Source organism: Xenopus laevis, chromosome 7L, assembly GCF_017654675.1.
Source record: "Xenopus laevis strain J_2021 chromosome 7L, Xenopus_laevis_v10.1, whole genome shotgun sequence".
NCBI lineage: Eukaryota > Metazoa > Chordata > Amphibia > Anura > Pipidae > Xenopus > Xenopus laevis.
Window position 1 is genome coordinate 127,117,656 of NC_054383.1, and position 21,200 is coordinate 127,138,855.

General features: G+C 38.5%; 1 protein-coding gene across 1 annotated transcript; it reads left to right on the top strand.

Moving 5' to 3' along the window:
* Positions 1–4,378: 4,378 nt before the first annotated feature.
* Positions 4,379–19,405, top strand: LOC108695926 (phospholipase A2 inhibitor and Ly6/PLAUR domain-containing protein; the record flags this gene model as incomplete). The annotated part of the gene is made up of 6 exons (XM_041569674.1): positions 4,379–4,499; positions 7,379–7,495; positions 9,103–9,132; positions 10,351–10,497; positions 16,642–16,785; positions 19,062–19,405. Coding segments are annotated over 6 exons (771 nt in total), but the record flags the coding sequence as incomplete, so codon positions are not given.
* Between the last annotated feature and the right edge of the window lie 1,795 nt (positions 19,406–21,200).

A 21,200-nucleotide genomic window follows, 5' to 3' on the forward strand; every position in this document is an offset into this window, starting at 1 on the left:
CTAGTCAATCTCTTACACAGACTTCTTGAATAGACTTCTAAATGTAACCCTTTCCTTCATGACTAACAATAAAGAACCACCTCCTAATAAAATTTTCTACTAAAGGGGATTCACTGCTTTACACTACCATCTACTGACTGGAACAAACAAAAACAGCAAAGTAAGGCAGCAAACCTATGAACTCTTCTTGCTATAGATCATTGGGATTCCTTTTAACCCCAGTAAATACCAAGACTTTCCCTTCTTTCTAGCAGGTTGTTAGCCTAAAATATTTGTAAAATTTTCCTGTGATTGCCGGGAAGGATAGTTTATATAAAATACAACAACTCACATGCATAGGCTGATTTTAAACATTGTTCCTATATTTTTTCACTCTTATCTTTAGTAAAGAATTCCAGTAAGAATGGAGTCTTCTGTCCTACTTGTTACGGTAACAAGGAATTTGTCTGTCGTTCTAATTACTCTATGGCCTGTACAGGTGATGAGACAATGTGTGTCCATTTTAAGTCAGGTAACACTGTTTTTTTGTTTAGATATTTTTTAATATTGATGGATTAACTGGCTGACCGAATCAGTCATAGCCACCAAAATTGACTACTAGTCTTAAGACATGGGACAGGAGGTGATGGTGCTGACCAATTTGGTTGCCCAGACCAATTTTACTGCAACTGGATTGTTTGCCCTTTACTTTTGAAACCTCCCATACTGGTGTCAAACATGTTTAAACATAATTCATAATCTGTGCTGCTGTAATCATATTTGAAAATGTATGTAGTAACAGTCCTACTAAAAGTCTCATATACGAACAGTAGTGAATCTGTCCGATTTCACCCAAAAATGTTGCGAAAATATGGTTCAACAATAAAGTCCATGGCAAATAGACCCATGTTCTAGAGCAGTGATCCCTAATATTAGAAAAATAGTCATGGATGTAACTTCCAATCAGATACTTCTCTCTGGGACAAAATAGATCCTGCACCAATGTTGTATGCATCAACCTCAACGAAGAAGGGATGAAGAGAGAGGGCAGAATTAAACGTCTCTTTTAAAGGGATACTATCATGGGGAAAAAAAAAATCAGTTAATAGTGCTGCTCCAGCAGATTTCTGCACTTAATTCTGTTTCTCAAAATAGCAAACTGATTTTTTATATTTAATTTTGAAATCTGACATGGGCCAGGCATATTGTCAGTTTCCCAGCTGCCCCAACTCATGTGACTTGTGCTTTGATAAACTGCAATCACTCTTTACTGCTGCATTGCAAGTTAGAGTGATAGCAACCCCTCCCTCTCCCCCAGCAGTTTAACAACAGAACAATGGGAAAATTAACCAGATAGCAGCTCCCTAACACAGGATAACATCTGCCTGGTAGATCTAAGAACAGCACTCAACAGTAAATTCCAGGTCCCATTGCGACACATTCAGTTACATTGAGTAGAAGAAACAACAGCCTGCCAGAAAGCAGTTCCATCCAAGTGCTGGCTCTTTCTGAAATCACATGACCAAAAAAATACCTGAGATGGTGCCTACACAGCAATATTACAACTAAGAAAAATACACTTGCTGGTTCAGGAATTTAATTTTATATTGTAGAGCGAATTATTTAGAAATAAAAAATAAATCGTAAAAATCCCTTTAAAGAATCCCTTTAAAGATTTAAAAGCTTTCAAGGTTTGTGGAGAACAAGAAGATTCACCAATGAGAATTCTACTAATCAAAAACTTCATTACAAAAACAAAAGAAATGACCAGTAAGATTTATGATTCCTAGGATCTTGCTGTTATCTTACATATACTGTAGAGTTAATAATGTAATTTTTTTTCTTGATGATATTACACTGGAATTGTACATGTTCAGTGCTGGGAAACTGTGCTTAAAGCCTCCAACTCCAATTACAGGAACAAAAAAAAAGGGATATTGGGGGAAGTTTTGGAAATTTTTATTATGCAGTATTGCTTTAAGAATACAACCCTGATGTTGCTGGACTACAGCTCCCAGCATGCCTCAACCTTCATTATAACTTTCATTATTCTGGGATATGTAGTCCAGCAACAACTGAGTAAAGTTTGGTTGAGAAGTGTGCTGCTGCAGGGTTTACTACCTCTTTAATAAACAGCCTATGATATTTGGTAAAACCAATAAATATGAACTTTGTGCTGGTAAGAAGGGGCCAATCCAGGATTGCTGAAACTTTGACAGGATCCATCTCAAAGCTTTTCTGAGAGATTATATAACAAAGAAAAATAGTTTTCTGAATTTCAAAACACATTTCTCAAGCTTTGAATAAAAATACATTTTCCGTAATTGAAGAAAGCTCTTCTTGAACATGGCGTCTTTAGAAAAAACGGAGATATCATCTACGTATATGACTATAGATTGTCCTAAAATATTTCTGAAGATATCATTAACAGATTCCTGCAAGACAGGAGGAGCATTACAGAACCCAAAGAAGCCCATTACCAGATACTCATAATGCCCATAATGGTATTAAAAGCTGTCTTCCATTCATCCCCTACATGAATCCAGATCAGGTTGTGAGCACCAAGGAGAACAAGTTATTAAAGGCCCTTGCTCCATTCAGTTGGTGAAATTGTTCCAAGAGTAAGGGATAGTATATTTTTAAAGTAATCTTGTTAAGACCTCTGTAATCAATACAGGGGCAAATACCTCCATGCTTCTTTTCCACAAAGAAGAAGACAGCTGAACCTATGTTGATGGTTGACTTGAATGTACTCATTGCTTGGGTTTCAGAGGGAAACAGTGGATAAGTACAGCTCCAAGAAGGCACAGTTCTAGGGAGAAGGTTGACAATCATATGGGCAATAAGGAAGACGACTCAGCAGATTTCTCACAAAATTCCTCACATAAAACTTTTTGTTTGCAGTGGGTATGGTCTGGAGTTCAACAGAGGTGACTGGTAATCAGTGAAAACAGGTAGAAGGCAGACAATTCTTGAGACAGTAAGAATTCCAACAAGAGATTTCATAGGAGGACCAATCAATGATGGGGTTATGCAAGTGAAACCAAGGTAAACTCAAGACAACTGAAGCAGAAGGGCAATTAATGATGAGGAAGAACAATTTCTCTTTGTGCAGAGCCCCCAAAGTCAAAAGTACTGTAGTTCCCCTGTAGTTTCAGAGATTATTCCTAAAATCATTGGTCTATCATCAGGGGAGCAGATATGGGTAGTATAGGGATACCAAGGCATTGGCAAGGGCTAGTTTAACCTGTACAAGAAGCAGAAATCTGTGAGTACTCTTATGGAGAGAAGGTTCAATGCCACCAGATAAGACTCCCCTGGTGTTTCCCTGCTTCAGGGGACAGTTAATAGAAAAGGAACCTGCAAAAGTACAGGCTAGCGGAGAAGGCCAGTTTTTCTTGTTAAGAAATATGTCGTTCCAAACTGTATAAGTTCCTCAGAGGAAAGTGGTGGAGATTGTGGAGCAGAGCTCTGGATGATATGTCTTTGAAATAGTGGTTTCAGGATGAGTTGGAATCATTTGCTATTCTCTTTAACTGCCAGTGCTTGGCATTCTCTGAGGTGGGTGTCAAACCTGATGCTGTATGCAATCACATCTTCCAGTTGTTCAGGAAGATCTCTGAAGACTAAGAGATCTTTTAGTTTGTCAGACAACCCCTGCTAATGGGGTATGCTTCATTGTTCCAGGCAGGCTCTGCAGCCAGTGTTCAAAATGTAATAGCATACAGATTAGCACTGCAATTTCCCTGGCAGATCTGCATTAGATAAGAGGACCCTGAAAGGTCTGAAGAATGCCTTTGGTATCATTAATTAGGGGTGCCCACTCCAGAGCTTTGCCTTTCACCATGAAGAAAATATATATCCCACCTTAGCTCCTACAAGCAGGAGAATCCTCATTGTAGCATGGAGGTGAAGGAATGAGGGGGTTCTTTGGCAGTTACTGCTGTAGATGATGAAGCAGCTGTGGCTTGGCGGCTTTTGGAAACTGGAGAAGTTGTTGACATCCGCAAAAGTATGACCTTCAGTATCTGATGCTCAAAGTCAAAACCCAGGCAAAGGTCAGAGCAAGCAGCATAATAAAGGTCAAAGCAGAAAGGTGAGTAACCAGCAATCAAGCAAAAAGGTAGTTTAGACACACCCAGAAACATACTGACTAAGACCTGTATTCAGGCATTGAACTCAGGTCTTCAGTATCTTTTAATTTCAAGTTTTCATGCCAAAGCACACAAAAACACATCATTACACTGTGGCTAATGCAACATAATGGCTATGGGCCACTATCAAGATTCAAGAAGAGTGCACTGGAGCACTCATGATGTCTAGGAAAGAAATATTGTGTTAGTGCAAAGGTTTCCCTATTTGTCTCATTCTGATTCTGTTATCTGTTTGTTATCTATGATTCTCAGGTCTTCGTCAATCAAAGGGATGTGCTACTAAAAATCTTGTCACTACAACGGCAACCCCTGTTTTTTTTAGGGACGCATTTGAAAAAATAGATGAAGCATCTCCACATAGTGTGGGTAAGAACAGTATATACAACCTGGTAAATGAGATCTCTGAATTGAGGAATATTTGAAATATTGGCAAAATGGAATATTTTTCTAATGCATTGTCCAAATTGATTTGTTTTAATTTTCACTTATTTTGGATACAGGGAGTGGGTGATTACTATGCCAGGCTTTCACTTGATCCTCAGGACCCTTTATCTTATACACACAGGAATCTCAAACAGTTTAGGCCGCTAGAAGTGTGCAAGCTTATTCTTAAAGTACCAGACACTCCTTAATTTGACAGTAACACTGTCACCTGGTAGCAACTTCTGGTATTTATCTTTAAGAGCAAACCTCCACTTATTATTGCCTTCAACTTATCAGCTAAGCGCTAAGCTGTGGTTAAACTTCCCAGTGACTCACCCCGTTTGGGGAAATACCCAACAGAAAATCAATAGGCAACCTTGGTTCCTTTCTAAATATCAAAAAGTCATGTTGAGTACTATTATAGGCATGCAAGAAAATTCACTGGCACACAGATAATACTAGCAGGATAAACCTTGCTAATTTATTAAATGTATTGCAACATGCAAAGTTTCGGTGAGAGATGTCCTCTACTGATGTCTAGCATATCCAATGATGTTATATTACATCTCTCAGATAGGACATCTAATTGATGATATGAAGGAGTTCAGTTATTTTTAATAGTTGCAAAATCTCCTTAATTAGCCAGTGTCAGGGAGCCGGGAGCTCCCTCCAGGGAGGTAGTCAGGATCAAGGAGGAAGCCCTCTTGAGGGTGCAAGGTCGCGGTATCCAAAGGGTTAAGCAAAATACAAGGTCAAAGTCCAGGCAAGAGTTCAATGGCAGGCAGATCAGGATCAAATAACAAGAGTCCAGGCAAGGGGTCAAAACCAAGGCAGGATAACAGGATAACAGAAACCCAGGTTCAGGGTAGCAGAACCTATTCTTGGGCGCCCTTCTGGCGTCCTGGGCGCCCTTTTATAGTTGAATTTGGCGCCATAGTGACGTCACTGGCGTGCTTTCGCTGGCGTGTTTGCGCATGCGTGTTTACGCATGCGTCGGCGTTGCGGCGCTGGCGTCCCAGCGTCCACGTGGGCCGACTGGGCGCCGCCATTTTGGATCCTTCGCCGCCGGGAGCAGACGCGTCTCTCCATGCTCCCGGCTGCCTTGACAGCCAGCTCTCCAAATCTCAGCCTTCATTAGAATGCAGTCTACTCAGCATCCCTTAATGAATGACATTTTTTTCCTGTTGTATCTTTGCCACTGTGGAAGGCATTTGATCTTTGGTTTTGGAGAGCTTGGGTTCACCTGGTACAGTAACCTGTAAATACCAGTACATTAAAGCAGTGATCCCCAACCAGTGACTCATGAGCAACATGGTGCTCACCAACCCCATGGATGATGCTCCCAATGACCTCAAAGTAGGTGCTTTGTTTTGAATTCCTGGCTTGGAGGCAAGTTTTGGTTGCATAAAAACATATGTACTGCCAAACAGAGCCTCCTGTAGGCTGCCATACATTAGCCAATCACAGCCCATATTTGGCACCCCAGGAACTTTCTGCATGCTTATGCTGCTCTTCAATTTCTTTTACATCTGAATGAGGCTAACCGGTAAAAAAATGGTTGGGGACCCCTGTGATAAAGTGCCACTGCATCTCAACTTAGGCCAGAAATATTGGCCTTTCACCAGTACACAAGTCTTTTCTACTCTAAGATAACCATCATGATCCTTAGCACCATGTTCTGTTTGCTCCCAGGATGATCATGATAAGGTATCTCCTGGTATAACAGTCCTTGTTCCACACACTGGAAAGATTCATACCCTCCTAACAAATTCTTCTTAAACAAAGCAGGTTTTTTTAATTGACAGCCCTCCACATAGTAACATGGTAAGTTAGGTTAAAAAAAGTCACACGTCCATCAAGTTCAACCTTTTAAGTCTATAAATATAACCTAACTGCTAGTTGATCCAGAGGAAGGCAAAAACCCCAATTTGAAGCTTCTCCAATTTGCCTTGAGAGCACTTGAGAAAGGAGGTTGTACCTTTGAAATGTTGTGGGGAGATCTCGAATAAACCACAAAAATGATTTAGCACATTTGCCAGAATGTGTAAATTTGATGTAGAAGACTGGACAGCAACTAGATTTTATACTTGATGATTAATAAATGTCTATATATAGTTGTATTGGGATAGTTCAGAAGCAGGACTGCCAATCAATGGTGAGATGCTATCTGTTATTATCAGTGCTAAGTGATGTAATTTGAAAAAAAGTTGAAAAATATGAGGATATTAGAAATCACCTTGGAGTTCCATGACCTGTATACACTCAGCCTTCAGCTTCGTGCCTTTATATGGTCATGGGGTAACTTGGTAAGTTCCTTGTTTTTACAGAAGGGACTTTTTTATTCACTATATAATTGAAAAATTAAGCACTCAACCCTTAACACCACCAATAATAAGTTCAATGCTCTACAAGAAGACATTTTCATAAAAAAGCATGATTTAATATATACAGGTATGGTATCCTTTATCTGGAAACCTATTATCCTGAAGGGTCTGAAGTACAGGAAGGCCATCTACCAAGGACTCAATTTAAAATAAATCAGTACCTTGTACATGATCCCAACTAAGATATCATGAATCCCTTTCCTTATTGGAGGCAAAATCAACCAACTGGGTTTATTTAATGACTTTTTAGGCAGATTTAAGGTATAAAGATTTAAATTATTGAAAGGTCCCTATATGGAAAACCCCAGGTCCCGAGTATTATTACAGCTTGTCTTCTTTAGTATGCATATATTTATAATTTATTTATCTCAAAGAAGGATTTTTGCAATTTCTTAGTTAATAAATATTTCTATATTCTTTCACTTTCTTGTATTTCAGTAAATTCCCTGGTTTGCCCAGGTTGCCATTCTTATACAGATGAATGTCATTATCACCCAGTGCATTGTGAAGGCGAAGAAAATGTGTGCCTGACAGAAAAAATATCAACCAAATTTGGTATATTTCTCTTCTATGGAGACTATTTTATACATTTAATTGCAATATTTTCCTTCTAATTTCTTGCAGGCTATGTGTGCAAAAATGTTGTTTCATCCAGTTTATTACAAATGGCAAGGTGCTTGTGCATAGTATGGTAATGCTCAAACACTGAATAATCCATTTTGCTAGTCTAGAAATAGACAATGTGTTTTAATTGTCAAGTAATCCATTGGAGCAATAGATAGAATCTAGCTATCTTATATCTATCTCTATTATATCTATCTATCTATCTCTCTTATATATATCTATCTCTCTTATATCTATATCTTTCTCTATCTATCTCTCTATCTATCATCTATCTATCTATCTATCTATCATTTCTTTCTTTCTTTCTTTCTTTTTCTTTTTTTCTTTTTTTCTTTCTCTCTCAATAGTGGAGTAGGACTCCAGATCCAGGTATTATGGTTTCCCCATACACTAAAAACAAATTAATTGGTTCCTGATAAACTTTAACAAATGGACAAGTTATGCTCAACGCCAAACAATTTTAAAGGGATACTGACACCTACCTTTGTGGTTCCTCAAAGAGAGACTCTGCATGGTGGGAATTGTTTAAGATACTGCAGATGCATGGTTTTATCGATATTAATTCATAATGTTATTATAAATTATTATAGGCACATGGAACAACTTTGGCCTCATGCTGATTAGTATAGGGGTAAGAAAAAGGTCTAAAATAGTCATAGATTTGGGTTTGAATTTTTTTTTGGAAAATAGTTTGATGTCTGTCAATCACTAAATTATTGTTTTTTTATAACATAGCTTGTATAACAGAGATAACAAACTTCCCCCTTCTCAGTGACTGAAAGGGAACATAGATCAGCCTAGCCACATAAAAAGCCTTATGGGGCAACAGATTGACCAAGGACTTGCTCATCTCTTCCATAACTTGCACTACAATATGGCTTCTTATGGAAGCAATACAAACCCCTAGCATTTGTCTATTCTAACAAAGCGCAACAAAGCCTGCTGAGCCATATACCTATATAATATCAAAACATTTTTTTTGTGCATAACTGGGAAGATGCAGAGAAAGCTGAACAATTAGACATGAACAAAATTCCCTATGTAGCAATATTGGGGTACATTGTATATTGCTGTTTTATACTTATTAGCTATAGCTGTAATTTGCTAGTGCCCAAATTACCATAGGAACCATGCACTTCTTTGAATGAGAGCCGGGATATAAGTAGTCCCGAAGAGGAAAATGAGTAATACAAATTAGCAATAACAATATATTTGTAGCCTTCTGTAGTATTTGTGTTTTTAAATGGGGTCGGTGACCCCAATTTGCAATCTGGAAAGAGATGGCAAATCATTTAAAACTATAAAAAATTAATGCCAATTGAAACATTGCTTAGAATTAGCCCTTCTATAGCATACTATAAGGTGACCCACCCCTTTAAATGAGAGGTCCCCAAATCTATTGCTCTGATTCCCAACTTCTATAACAGCAGCCTGAATGTAGACACTGCAATGGCCTCACTGAGGGGAGTATTTACTCAGGATCTAAGTTTGCTTTGGATCCAGTTTAAACAAATAACAGTTTTTTTTATCTTTTATAGATCCTGACACTGAGTGGTACCCAGGGAAAGGTATGGCTGAAATCTAACCACTGTTAAAATATGTGGATAATGTAGATTTACTGTACATGTGGGGAAAAAAAATCACACTTTTTCATCAAACACGATACAAGTATGGGATCCGTTATCCGGGAATTACAAATTACGGAAAGGGCATCTCCCATTGTAATGAAATAATCCAAATTTTAAAAAAAGTTTTCCTTTTATTCTGTAATAATAAAACAGTAGCTTGTGTTTGATCGCAACTAAGATATAATTAATCCTTAGTGGAGACAAAATCAGCCTATTGGGTTTATTCAATATTTACATGATTTTCTAGTAGACTTGGGGGCAAATTTATCAAGGGTCAAATTTCAAAGTAATGGGAGTTTTTTTGAACTCCCATAACTTCGAAAAAATCGAATAAGAAAAGACCAACCGAAATTTATTAAAATTTTTTGTGGGTGAATAGGCTGTATTCGATCATTCAAATTGAAGTAAGATTGAATTCGATCAAATTAGATTCAAAGTATTTTTTAAAAAAATTGACTCCAAATGGGTTCTAGGAGGTCTCCCATAGGCTAAAACAGCAATTCGGCAGGTTTTAGATGCTAAATGATCAAAGTCTAAATTTTAAAGAGACAGTACACGATAAATTTCAATATTCAAATTTTCAATTTTTTTTTTAAATTCAAATAGAATTTGAGCTATTCCCTAGTCGAATAGGTCGAAATTCAAATTCAATTCGACCCTTGATAAATCTGCCCCTCTTATTTGCCCCTACAATAAGAGGGTTATTTATTAAAAATGTAATTTCATTTCAACAAACTCAAATGTTTACTTATTTATGAAAAAAATCCAAATGTAAAAAACCCGATTGAATACAATCGTGAAAATACCTAGAATCGATCAAGTTTTTGAGTGAAAACCAGCATAAACACCCAGAACTTTTGAAGGCAAAAAACACCTTCAAATGGTTAAAGGAACCTCTGCCATTGACTTTTACACAAATTCGACAGGTTTTAGCTAGAATATTTTTGGATTTTTGCAGCATCGAGGCATAATAAATCTCGAAAAATGTGAGGTTTTTTTTTTTGTGAAACTAAACTCGAAAATATTAAAATGTTCCGAAAAAACAAAACTCAACCTTTAATAAATAACCCCCTAACTCATAATTCTCTGTAAAGTAAAATGATTTTAAAGCTGTAGCACCGAGTGTGAGTTCAATGAATTCAAATCATATTCAAACAGATAAAGAGAATGAATTTGAAGTGATGAGAAGATGTGGAAAAGCTGCAGAGTGCAACCGAGTTGGAACTTTCACCAGTAAAATCAAAACGTTTACAATTAATACTACCTGTTGTAACTCCAGCTTGTGCCTTTCTCCAGTCCCCACATGTAAGTACCAGTCTGTCTGGAAACAGTAATGTGTTCACTCTCAACTTTAGTGGACTTTTAAAAAATGTAAAATTGCTAAGGGTACTTTTCTAAGCACCTTTGCAAATGAATCAGACATTGAACATTGAAATTGAATGTATCTCACTGCTATCTCTCTGGCCGTTTAGTTACAGGAGCTGACAAGTAGTTGGCTACATTCATTTTATTGGCGGTTCTATTCTATACTTCCTATTAAAGGCAGGTGTTTCCAGATAATTCAATGGGAAAGCCATTCCCATAGTCTAACCTCCAAAGAAAGGATTAGTAAGGGGCAGATTTATCAAGGGTCGAATTTCGAGGGTTAAAAAACCCTCGAATTTGACCCTCGGAGTAAAATCCTTCGAATTCGAATATCAAATTCGAAGGATTTAGCGCAAATGCTTTGATTGATCGAAGGATTTTTATTAGATCAAAAAAAAGCTTAGAAAAGTGCTGGGGAAGGTCCCCATAGGCTAACATTGCAGCTCGGTAGGTTTAAAGTAGCAAAGTATGAAGTTGAAGTATTTTTTAAAGAGATTGAATGGTCGAATAGTTGAACATTTTTTACTTTGAATCGTTTGAATCATTCGATTCGATCGAATTTGATCGAATTTGACCCATTCGATGGTCGAAGTACCCAAAAAAAACTTTGAAATCCGAATTTTTTTTCATTTGAATTCTTCACTCGAGTTTAGTAAATCTGCCCCTAAGTGTTAATAGGCATTACAATGATAATAAAAATTTTTTAACAGGTCCCCCCTTTCATGGTCTGATTTTTATTATTGTTATATAAAATCACTGACATTTCCTTCTCAGCTGAATTGCATTTTTCGATGAAGTTTCTGATTTGATATTTCTTATCCATGATCTTACTGTACATAAAATAAATGTAATGGTTTCATTGTAACCTACTTCATCAAGAATGTCCCACCCTGTTCAGAGCTATTAATGCTCAAGGAACATGGTCATAATATTATATTCCCATTATTATCACCTTCCTTGAATAAGATTTTCATGCAACATGTTAATACTGGTCCATATCTATCAGAAATACTCTCCTTTCGCACAGCCAAATATATACAGATAAGGGACCTATTATCCAGAATGCTCGGACCTGGGGCTTTCCAGATAAGGGATCTTTTCATAATTTGTATCACTATGTTTTTGGATTGCTTTGTCTTGATTAAGGATTAATTAATATAAAATAAGGATTAATTATATCTTCGTTTGGATCAAGAACAAGCTACTGTTTTATTTTTACAGAGAAAAGGGAATTACTTTTAAAAATCTGAATTATTTGATTAAAGTATATGGAAGATATCCTGACCATCCATTATCCGGAAACATGTTATCCAGAAAGCTCCGAATTATGGAAAGGCCATCTCTCATTTTATCCAAATAATCCACATTTTTAAAAATAATTTGTAATAATAAAACAGTAGCTTGTACTTGATCCCAACTAAGATATAATTAATCCTTATTGGAAGCAATTTAATGTTTACTTGATTTTATAGTAGACTTAAAGGACCAGTAACTAAATTAGTTTCTACATAATGAAAAAAACCACCAAGACACATTTAACTTTAAATTCGCAGTTATTGGTAAATAACTTACCAATTCTCCGCTTGCGCTCCTCTTCAGAAACGGCGACAGGGCGACGATCCATCACGCGGTGCTCGATTTCTCCTCCATGGCTATCTCCTATAGAAGGCAGGGAGGAGAAATCGAGCACCACCTGATGGATCGTCGCCATTTCTGAAGAGGAGCGCAAGCGGAGAATTGGTAAGTTATTTCTTAATTAAAGACTTTGTAAATTTAAAGTTAAATGTGTCTTGGTGGTTTTTTTTCATTATGTAGAAACAAATTTATTTTACATTTTATTTATGTTACTGGTTCTTTAAGGTATGAAGATCCAAATTAAGGAAAGATCCCTTATTTAATTGTATTTGCATATTATATATGCATTGCATATATAATTCATTTTGTATTCTGTTCCAAAATTCATCCACTGAAAGTTGTTGTAACCATAAGTCAGCAAATATCAATTTCTCAGGAATGCCATCCCCAGTATGGGTTTTTGTTTTAACAAGGATTGAAGCAAAGATAGGAGGGGAAAGGGAGAGAGGGGGAGGGGGAATCAACTGAAGATAGTGTTTATTAGTTGGTGAGGTGGCGGGTAATTTGAGGCCATGGAATCCATATGTTATCACATTTACTTGGGCATCATCGAGCTAGGTAGGTAAGCTTGTACAGCTCCAGTTGTGAGTTGACTAGAGCAATCCATCAGTTCAGAGGTGGTAGTGATGAGCCCACCCAGTGCAAGACAACTTTTTGGAGAGCAGAAGCAGTCTCATTTAGACTGTAAGCCCTACGGGGTAGGGTCCTCTAGCCTTTTGTTTCCTTGACACTGAGCACTTAATCTGCATTCTAATTATATTTTATATTTTTGTGAATTGTATTCTAATAATGCACTTATTGTTACTTTTTATTCCAATGACCCCTTGTTTGTTACTACTAATTTATTGTTTTGTTGTACAGTGCTTTGCCCTCAAGGAGCGCTTTACAAATAAAAATATACATATACATGCATACATGTCTGGTATTTACTCTGGGCACCAGGGAGTCGAGTAGGACCAACAGGCAAGTGGCCATATCATTTTCCATAAAAAGACAGAAGCTTTACTCTGCTAAATGGGGAAATTAAGTATCCTATTAAGAGATTAAGTATCCTAAGTCTGAGGACTGGAGTTGTGGGGGAGAGGCCAAGAATTGCATGAGGCAGAGGTGGGTAATCAGTGTAAATTCAGACAGATCAGGCAGAGAAAGGATTTGGTGGAGCTGGGGCAGAATATGTAGTGTCCCATTAGAGTAGACATGGGTTGTGCGTTTCATTCCTAACCTCCTCCTTGTTCTAACTTAAGGAAACGCAGCAAAATGTGAGAGGTTGCTGTTGCCCCACAATGGAGTGTCAGATGACAGTAGTTCAGTTGTGTTAGTTAAGTTCACCATTGCATCTCAGGTTCTCTTAGTAGCATCAAAAACAGGTTATAAAAGGCTAACATTTTTTTGAGTTCTGTATAAGGCATTGTGTAGACGTTCTACTGACGTAAGGTACAGAGCCTCTAGTGTAGAGGCTGAATTCTCTGCATCAAATGTTTTCCAGCTGGCTGCACAAGAGGCCTGTGCTACCAGGTCGTAGACTCGTGCGGGACATTGAGGGTGGCTCTGGAGAGGGTAGGAGTTTTATTTCCCCAAACAAATTCAGATGCAGTATATGTCTTGCAAGACCTTCTTGGGAATATGTAAGGGGTGTTACTCAGTGTGTAAAGAAATTTGGGGAGATAAATTATTTTGCCTATTAATGTGAGGCCCAAGAATGTACCAAAGCATTTAATCATTTTTAGAAAAGTGGTGAAGGAGTCATGGGGGTCTGCTAAATAAAATAGCATATCATCTTAGTATAATGAGATGTTTTTCTTCCACAGTTTTATATAGAAGTCCTCTGACCTGAGAATGCCTTATTGCTATTGCCATAGGCTCTATTGCTAATGCAAATATTAACAGGGAGAGGTGGAACACAAGGGAGGCGATTCCATTGACCCTGATTGATGCCTTTGGTTCACTGTACATTAGCTTAAACCATTTAGTCAAATATGAAAACCGAAACCCATTCTAGTTATGACTTCCCATAGATATGGCCATTTGACGGAGTCACAAGAGATACTACTAGCCTGGAGCCTGTTTTCTTGTGTGCTATTTCCAAGTTGAAGAATAATCTCCTAAAATTGAAGCTCATGGACTTGGAGGGCATAAATCCAGTTTGGTCTGGTTCAACCAGTGTGGATATTACTTTAATTAAGTGTTTGGCCACAACTTTTGCAAGGAATTTTATTTCCATATTGAGCAATGAGGAGAAGGAGCATAGCGTTGGTTCTTTCCCTGGCTTGGGAATGATAACAATTGTTGCTTCTGAGAATTATTTGGGTAGGGAGAAGTTTTTAAAGGCATGCAACAGGGTTTCATAGAGCCTGGTTACTATTTGCCATTTATGAATGTGGTTCCATTCAATTACAAATTCTTCTGGTCCTGTGGTTTTACCTGAGGGAAGAGACAGTATAGCGTCCGCTATCACATATTGAGTGATAGGTGAGTCTATGTATTTAGTAAGGGGTTGCCAAAGCTTTGGTAGAGGAATTGTGTTGAGGTAGTTGTGTAGCTCAGTGTTTGAGTGGTGTGCTGTGGATGTACAGTATATAGGGAAGAGTAGAACTTTCTGAATTCTAGGGCTATCTCAGTAGGAGAGGTCTGTTAAGAGGACGGCAGTGGTACAGTCAGGTGGCCCTGCAAGGAAGGCCAGAGATTTCCCATTTTTATAGCCATATGCAAACACAGTGCTGGTAGCATGTAGGAGTTGTTTTTTTGTTAATTCTATTTTATGGCTCTTGAGAAGCCTAAGAGCCGCTGTAATTGTGAGTGTCTGCCATGGGATTAGCAATGTACCAAGCTTCCATCTCAGCCATCTCAGTGTCTTTAGAAGTTGATTTTGATTTAGCAATAGCCACTATCAGGGTGCCAGTAGCCACTGCTTTGAAGGCCTCCCAAGTTATTGGAGGAGCTGCAGAGCCATGGTTAGTGTGCCAATACTGCTTCAGTTGACTCTGTTATTATATTAAAGATTTTGAGTCAGGACGAGCTTAGCTTCCACTGTCTATGTGTGGGATTGGGAAGTAGGTCAAGTGCTAAAAGGAGAGGGGAGTGACCTGAGACTGCTCGGCGAGAAATTTGACCTCTTGAATCTTTGGAAGATGATCAGACGAGACTAAAACTGGCGACAGACGCAAAGATAAATCTTCGTTTCGTATGATTTTCGGACCACGTGTGGATCATTCCTACATTTTTCGTGCCATGGTGATTGGTCGTTCAGTTGATCGGACACGTTAAAAGATTTCAGCTAATGATAACATCTCTGCATGTATTGCCTATCTGACCATATTAATGGGTCATTGTCACTACTATTTGTCATAACTATCATACAATTTCTGGCCAGAACATCATCTGATTTGTTCTTTTTACTAGTTTATTTAATTTGAATCATTAGTGGTAGGATGGGAGATTGCAATGAAGTCACCCAAAATGCAGATTGGGACACAGGGCAATTGTAGCATTGCCTGGTATAAATCATGTAGTATGGTTTCCGAAAAGGGCGGGGGGATGTATATACAGTATTAGCTAAGAGGATGGGGAAGCCCACTATTGCACAGGTAAATGTTTGGTATCTACCTGATCTGTCTCGTTAATTTCAAAAGATATGGGTGGTATGGTGCATGTAAGTGACCCACGGTTTCTGGAGTGCAAGTACTCTTTTACCTTGTAAGTGTGTTTCTTGTAGTAGAAGGTTTGTATGACTTGAGATATTTTTAAAACAAGTATCTGCTTCACCTGGTCGTTTAGGTCCCTGACATTCCAGGAAACTAGTTAATCAGTACCCATTGATTATTAGGTGTGGGAGGTTTGTACTCCCTGGTGCCCTGTTGCTGCATCTTTCGTCAGGGTCTGTCCAGTCAAGGGAGAGAGGGGGAGGAGGAAGGAAAGGACAAAAAGATAGAAAAAAAGAACAGTTTTAACAATCCAGACAAAAAATAATTCCCAACAAATTACTCCCCACCCTGCCCAAACCTCACAGTCTGGTGGGTTTATTATTCCAAACACAATGTCAACTGGGGGATATGATTGCCCATAGCAGGGTTAACTCCAAACCCAATATCGTTAGGGGGGCTCTATGGCAATGGCATCAATGAGTCATGTGAACATGAGATAGGGAAGACCCAGTATAGGTGGGCCATGGGGGAGCAAGGGGATGTAGGTTTCTAAGCATCTCCTTCAAGTGTGAAAGGTTTGGTGTATAAGGAGACTCATGCTCAGCAGCCGTTCCAAAACAAGCTCAGTACATTGGTCTCCTACAGAAACTTGGCCAGGGGATTCAATGTAGGTGACCAATCTCCTGTGATTTTTGTCTATCCTTTATCTATCCTTTAATCTTTGCAGTTTTCACACCCATGATAAATTAAGCTGCCTGTATTTTATAGAAGATGAATACTACAATAACATATTTTCACTTTATTTCAGTACCTACCCAAGCCTCTTCTGAAAATGGACTGACCTGTCCAACATGCTATACACAGAACTCCATGCGATGTATAGGATTAGACCCCTTAAACTGTGTAGGAAATGAGAATCGCTGCATCCACTACACAAAAAAGGAATTTTATGGTAAGTGTGTATTTATTCTTAAAACTCAAGAAATTCTACACCCAACGATATTGTTTTAAAAGGGCAAGTCAACCCCCAAAATGAAAATGAGCCTAATAAAACAAAACAAATTTGCAATATACAATTGTAAGAAATAAGCCTCACTAGAAATAGTTTATATGTATACAGTAATTTATGTGTGAACATTAATGACAAAGAGACAGTCTAAAGTCTCTGGGATCAAAAGAATAGTTACATAATGAAGTATAAACAAAGACAGACTCAGCAAAAATTCAGGGGCATCAGAGTATTAAAGTAAGACATACAAATACCACAAAGTCCAAAACTTAATGTATCCACAATCCAGCAACTTGTTAGGCTCTCTTCCATCTCCAAAAATTAGGTTCCAAAAAGAGTGGCTGTACACCTCAGAGTTTGTGGGAAAATACAGAAACAATATATTGTGTAGCGTTCTTAATTTGAACCAACGCCCTTACCCCATATGTAATAAAAGCCACTAAGTTTGCCCAGGATCAGTAACCCATAGCAACCAATAAGCTGTTTGCTTTTAAACAGGTCAATTTTACCTGCTGATTGGTTGCTATGAGTTACTGCTCCTGGACAAACTTAGTGCCTTTTATTACAAAACCCCCTTAGTGTTCAACACACATTCAATTCAGTGTTAAAAAAAACCTCTTTAGTACTATACTGTAGATTAGATAGAAAGTGCTTAATCATACATCATTTATAATGAATGGGTGAACAGTGAAGAGAGATTTAGGGTGTAATTAATACCCACACTGAAGGGTAGATTTATTAAGGTTTGAAATGTAAATTCAAATTGGAATTAAAAATTTTTCTTTGGCTTTTTGGTCAAAACTGACAAATTAGAGTTGGGAATGAGACAAACTCAAATTCGAATTAGGGATTTATCATACCTTGACCCTGGGTAAAAACTCAAATTGGATAGTATACCACCTAAAACCTGCCGAGTTCATGTAGAAGTCAATGGCAGAGGTCCATTTGAAGCTGTTAATAGCTTTCCTGATATTCAAGTTTTTTCAGCGAAAAAAAACTTGATTCGATTCAATTAAGAGTTTTCAAGTCGGTAACATTTGTTCAAGTTTTAGACGTTCACATTTTTTTTTTACATAAGATCCTATTCGAGTTTCGAGGTCATTCGAGTTCTTTTGAGGTAAAAAAAAAACCTCTATAACTCGACCTTTGATAAATCTGCTCCTTAGAATCATGATGACTTTGATAGTAGATTATACTCACAAACACATACTGTAATATGTTTAGCATTTCTCAAAGGCAGAACAGTTAATCGCCAACTTCCCCTGTTCTTTTTTTCTAAAAGTTCGCTTTTAAAATCAAGAGCACTAGGAGGAAGCCCTGGAGGCGAAACGCATCAGCCGGGATGAGGAAGTGCAGAAGTGTGCAAACATGAAGCAGAGACATGCACAGTGACGTCTTAGAGGGCACTTGCATTGATTTTAAAAGCGAATATTTGGAGAACTTTTAGAAAAAAGAATACCGGAAGTTGACGATTAACTATTCTTAATTGTAAGGAGGTGAAATAAAGATTTATTCCATTGTAAATACTTAGGTCGTTTTCAAATCAGTCAACGGGTGGCACCAACCCCCAAGGTTGGCCTGTAGGTTGTTTCTCCTGCAGAAGCTTCTAAAGGGGAGTGCACAAGTAGGCATTTCCTATTTTGGCCTTAGAATAACTGATGCCCAACTGACAAATTATTTATAAATACATGACTGGATCAATTTATAGGAAAAGAGGGCTGCACTTGGCTAGGATTAGGGAGTAGGATCTCTGTGTGAGGATCACCTTAGATGTGGTCAGATACAGTAGCTGTAGGTAGCAAGGGCACACTTTGGCCTCAATGAGGAGTTAGCGATTGGGGTTAGGATCCCAGGCGATAGTGCGTCAATTAGGGAATGAGTGTTCAGGGTACTGGAGGCTTCTGAGAGATATGCCAGGGTCACATAAGTTGTGCTATAATATTAATATATTTTTGCCATCCCCTGTGTTGGAGCTGCTGGATAAAATTCTTCTTGGTTCATCTCATTGAAGTGTGAGATGTTCATATTACACATTAAAGGCCTTCCCTATACCCCTTTCCTATGTGAGGAGCTACCAGCCACGGGTAGCCACTTTACATAATCAAATAAATTTATAGAACTAACAAAATCAAATAAAAAGGCAAGTATTTTATCTTGGTAGTTCTCCTTAAAAATCAGATTCAACTGTACCTGAGCATATTTGCTTCTTTGTTTTACAGAAAACACTTTGAGAACTCAGTCTTTGTATGGATGTACCACAGAGAGCATCTGCCGATTGGGATCATCCAAAATAAAATTCTTGTTCAGATCAAATAAAACGTTCAAGACCATAACAATGGATATGATGTGCAGTGGCAGTATGAGATTAAACTTTACATCCCTCTCCTACATGGGCTTCCTATTAGTAGGTGTGGGATTGTTTCACTTATAAATAATCTTATTTGAAGCCTGTCTCTGTAGGCATGTATGTGTCCATAAAATACTAAATTATTATATATTACAGTGAAGCTAATACTGACCAGGTTGAGTCATTTTTTTTTCTTCTTCCAATGATAATAAAGAACTTTACACTGGATTCCAATCGATTGATTTAATGCTGAAACAAATGGTTTTATATTTAAGTGATAATTCATTTCAACAAATGGGTTTATGTACTAAAAGTCATTTTGCCCCGGTGCAGTAACTCATAACAACCATGCGGCAGGTAGCATTTCATTTCATCTGTTTAAAGGGGAAGTAAAGTCTAAAATAGAAGAAGGCTAGAAATGCTGTATTTTGTATACCAAACATCTCTACACAGTGACTGACTGTTCTACAGGGAAACAAACAAAGCTGCTTGAGTTCTGCATGGCTGGGAAGTAAGGTGGGGGCTCCCCCTGCTGTTCATAAGTATGATTGTTTCCCTGCTCAGCAGTTAGGGACCGTCTGACAATTCCTATCCACAGCAGTAAATGAAGGGAGGATTTAATTGCATACAGTCAGGTTTCTATTGAAAACATTACACATTTTTTAATTAAAGTATAGTGGAGATATTGGAAATATGGAGGTTTCTTTTTAATTAAAAAAAAGTACAATTGGGATTTTATTTTTTTGCCTTTAGATGCCCTTTAAAGGAGAACTACCCACTGTCCCAGCTAGGGTGGATGTGGCAGTGGGGTTAGTAAGGGGTCATGGGGGGAGGAGTGAGGGGGGCATACAGTTTACCAGCTAAGGAGGTGCCTCTGTTACAAGGAAAACAGAATAATACTTACTTAACATATAATTCTCCACTAAGTAATGCAAATTTCAAAAGTAAAAGTAGTAACCTACACTGTAAGCTGGCAAATGCACGGAGTTTGTCAGGTAAAATGGGAGACCTAGAATTAATTGCATGCGCTAAAAATTATAATATAATTGGTATCACTGAGACCTGGTGGCAGGGCCGGCCTTAGGCCTATTCGACCAATTGGGCCCAATAGGGCCTCGCACCTCTGGGGGCCCCGCACCACAGGGCAGCACAGATAATATTTCCCTCAGCACATGATGCTGCCTGGCCTGCCCTCAACTTTGAGAGTCCAGCCCATCCCCAAATCCATAGGTCCAGCCCACCCCCAACTCTGATAAGCCAGCCTATCCCCCCAACTCCATAGGTCTAGCCTGCCCCCAACTCTCATAGGCCCAGCTTTCCTCCAACCTTGATAGGCCCTGCCTGCCCCCAATCCAACCAAGCCTGCTCCCAAGCTGAATCGGCCCAGCCTGCCCCAAACTAATTGGCCCAGTCCACTCTCCTATTTCCTCCCTCTCTCTCTTACCCTGTGTGCCCCTATCATGTGCCCCTATTTCCTCCCTCTCTCTCTTACCCTGTCTGCCCCTTTCCTTTCTATTTTGTGCCTGTATGCCCTTATTTTCCTAAATACTTGGTGTGTCAGTAGCCAGCAACACTTTGTCTAGGGGCCCCGCCAACATGGTCCCAATTGGGCCCCACATTTGATAGGATCAGCCCTGCCTGGTGGGATGAAACATGTGACTGGATTGTGAATTTAAATGGTTACACCCTTTTTAGGAGGGACAGAGGGATTAAAAAGGGTGGAGGAGTGTGTTTGTATGTAAAGCCTGAATTAAAGCCATGCGCTAAAGAAATAACAATAGCTGGCACTGGTGAGGGTGTAGAATCCCCCTGGGTAGAGATTTTGACTCGGCAAAAGGTAACAAAAAGAATTATCATTGGTGTACACGTATGCTATAAACCACCTCGTATAAGTGTCAAGTATGAAGCCCAGCTACTCTTGCAGATACAAGCGGCTTCACAGCTGGGTCAAGTTGTTGCTATGGGTGACTTCAATTATCCAGACATTGACTGGGGTAATGGGGTTGCTAAG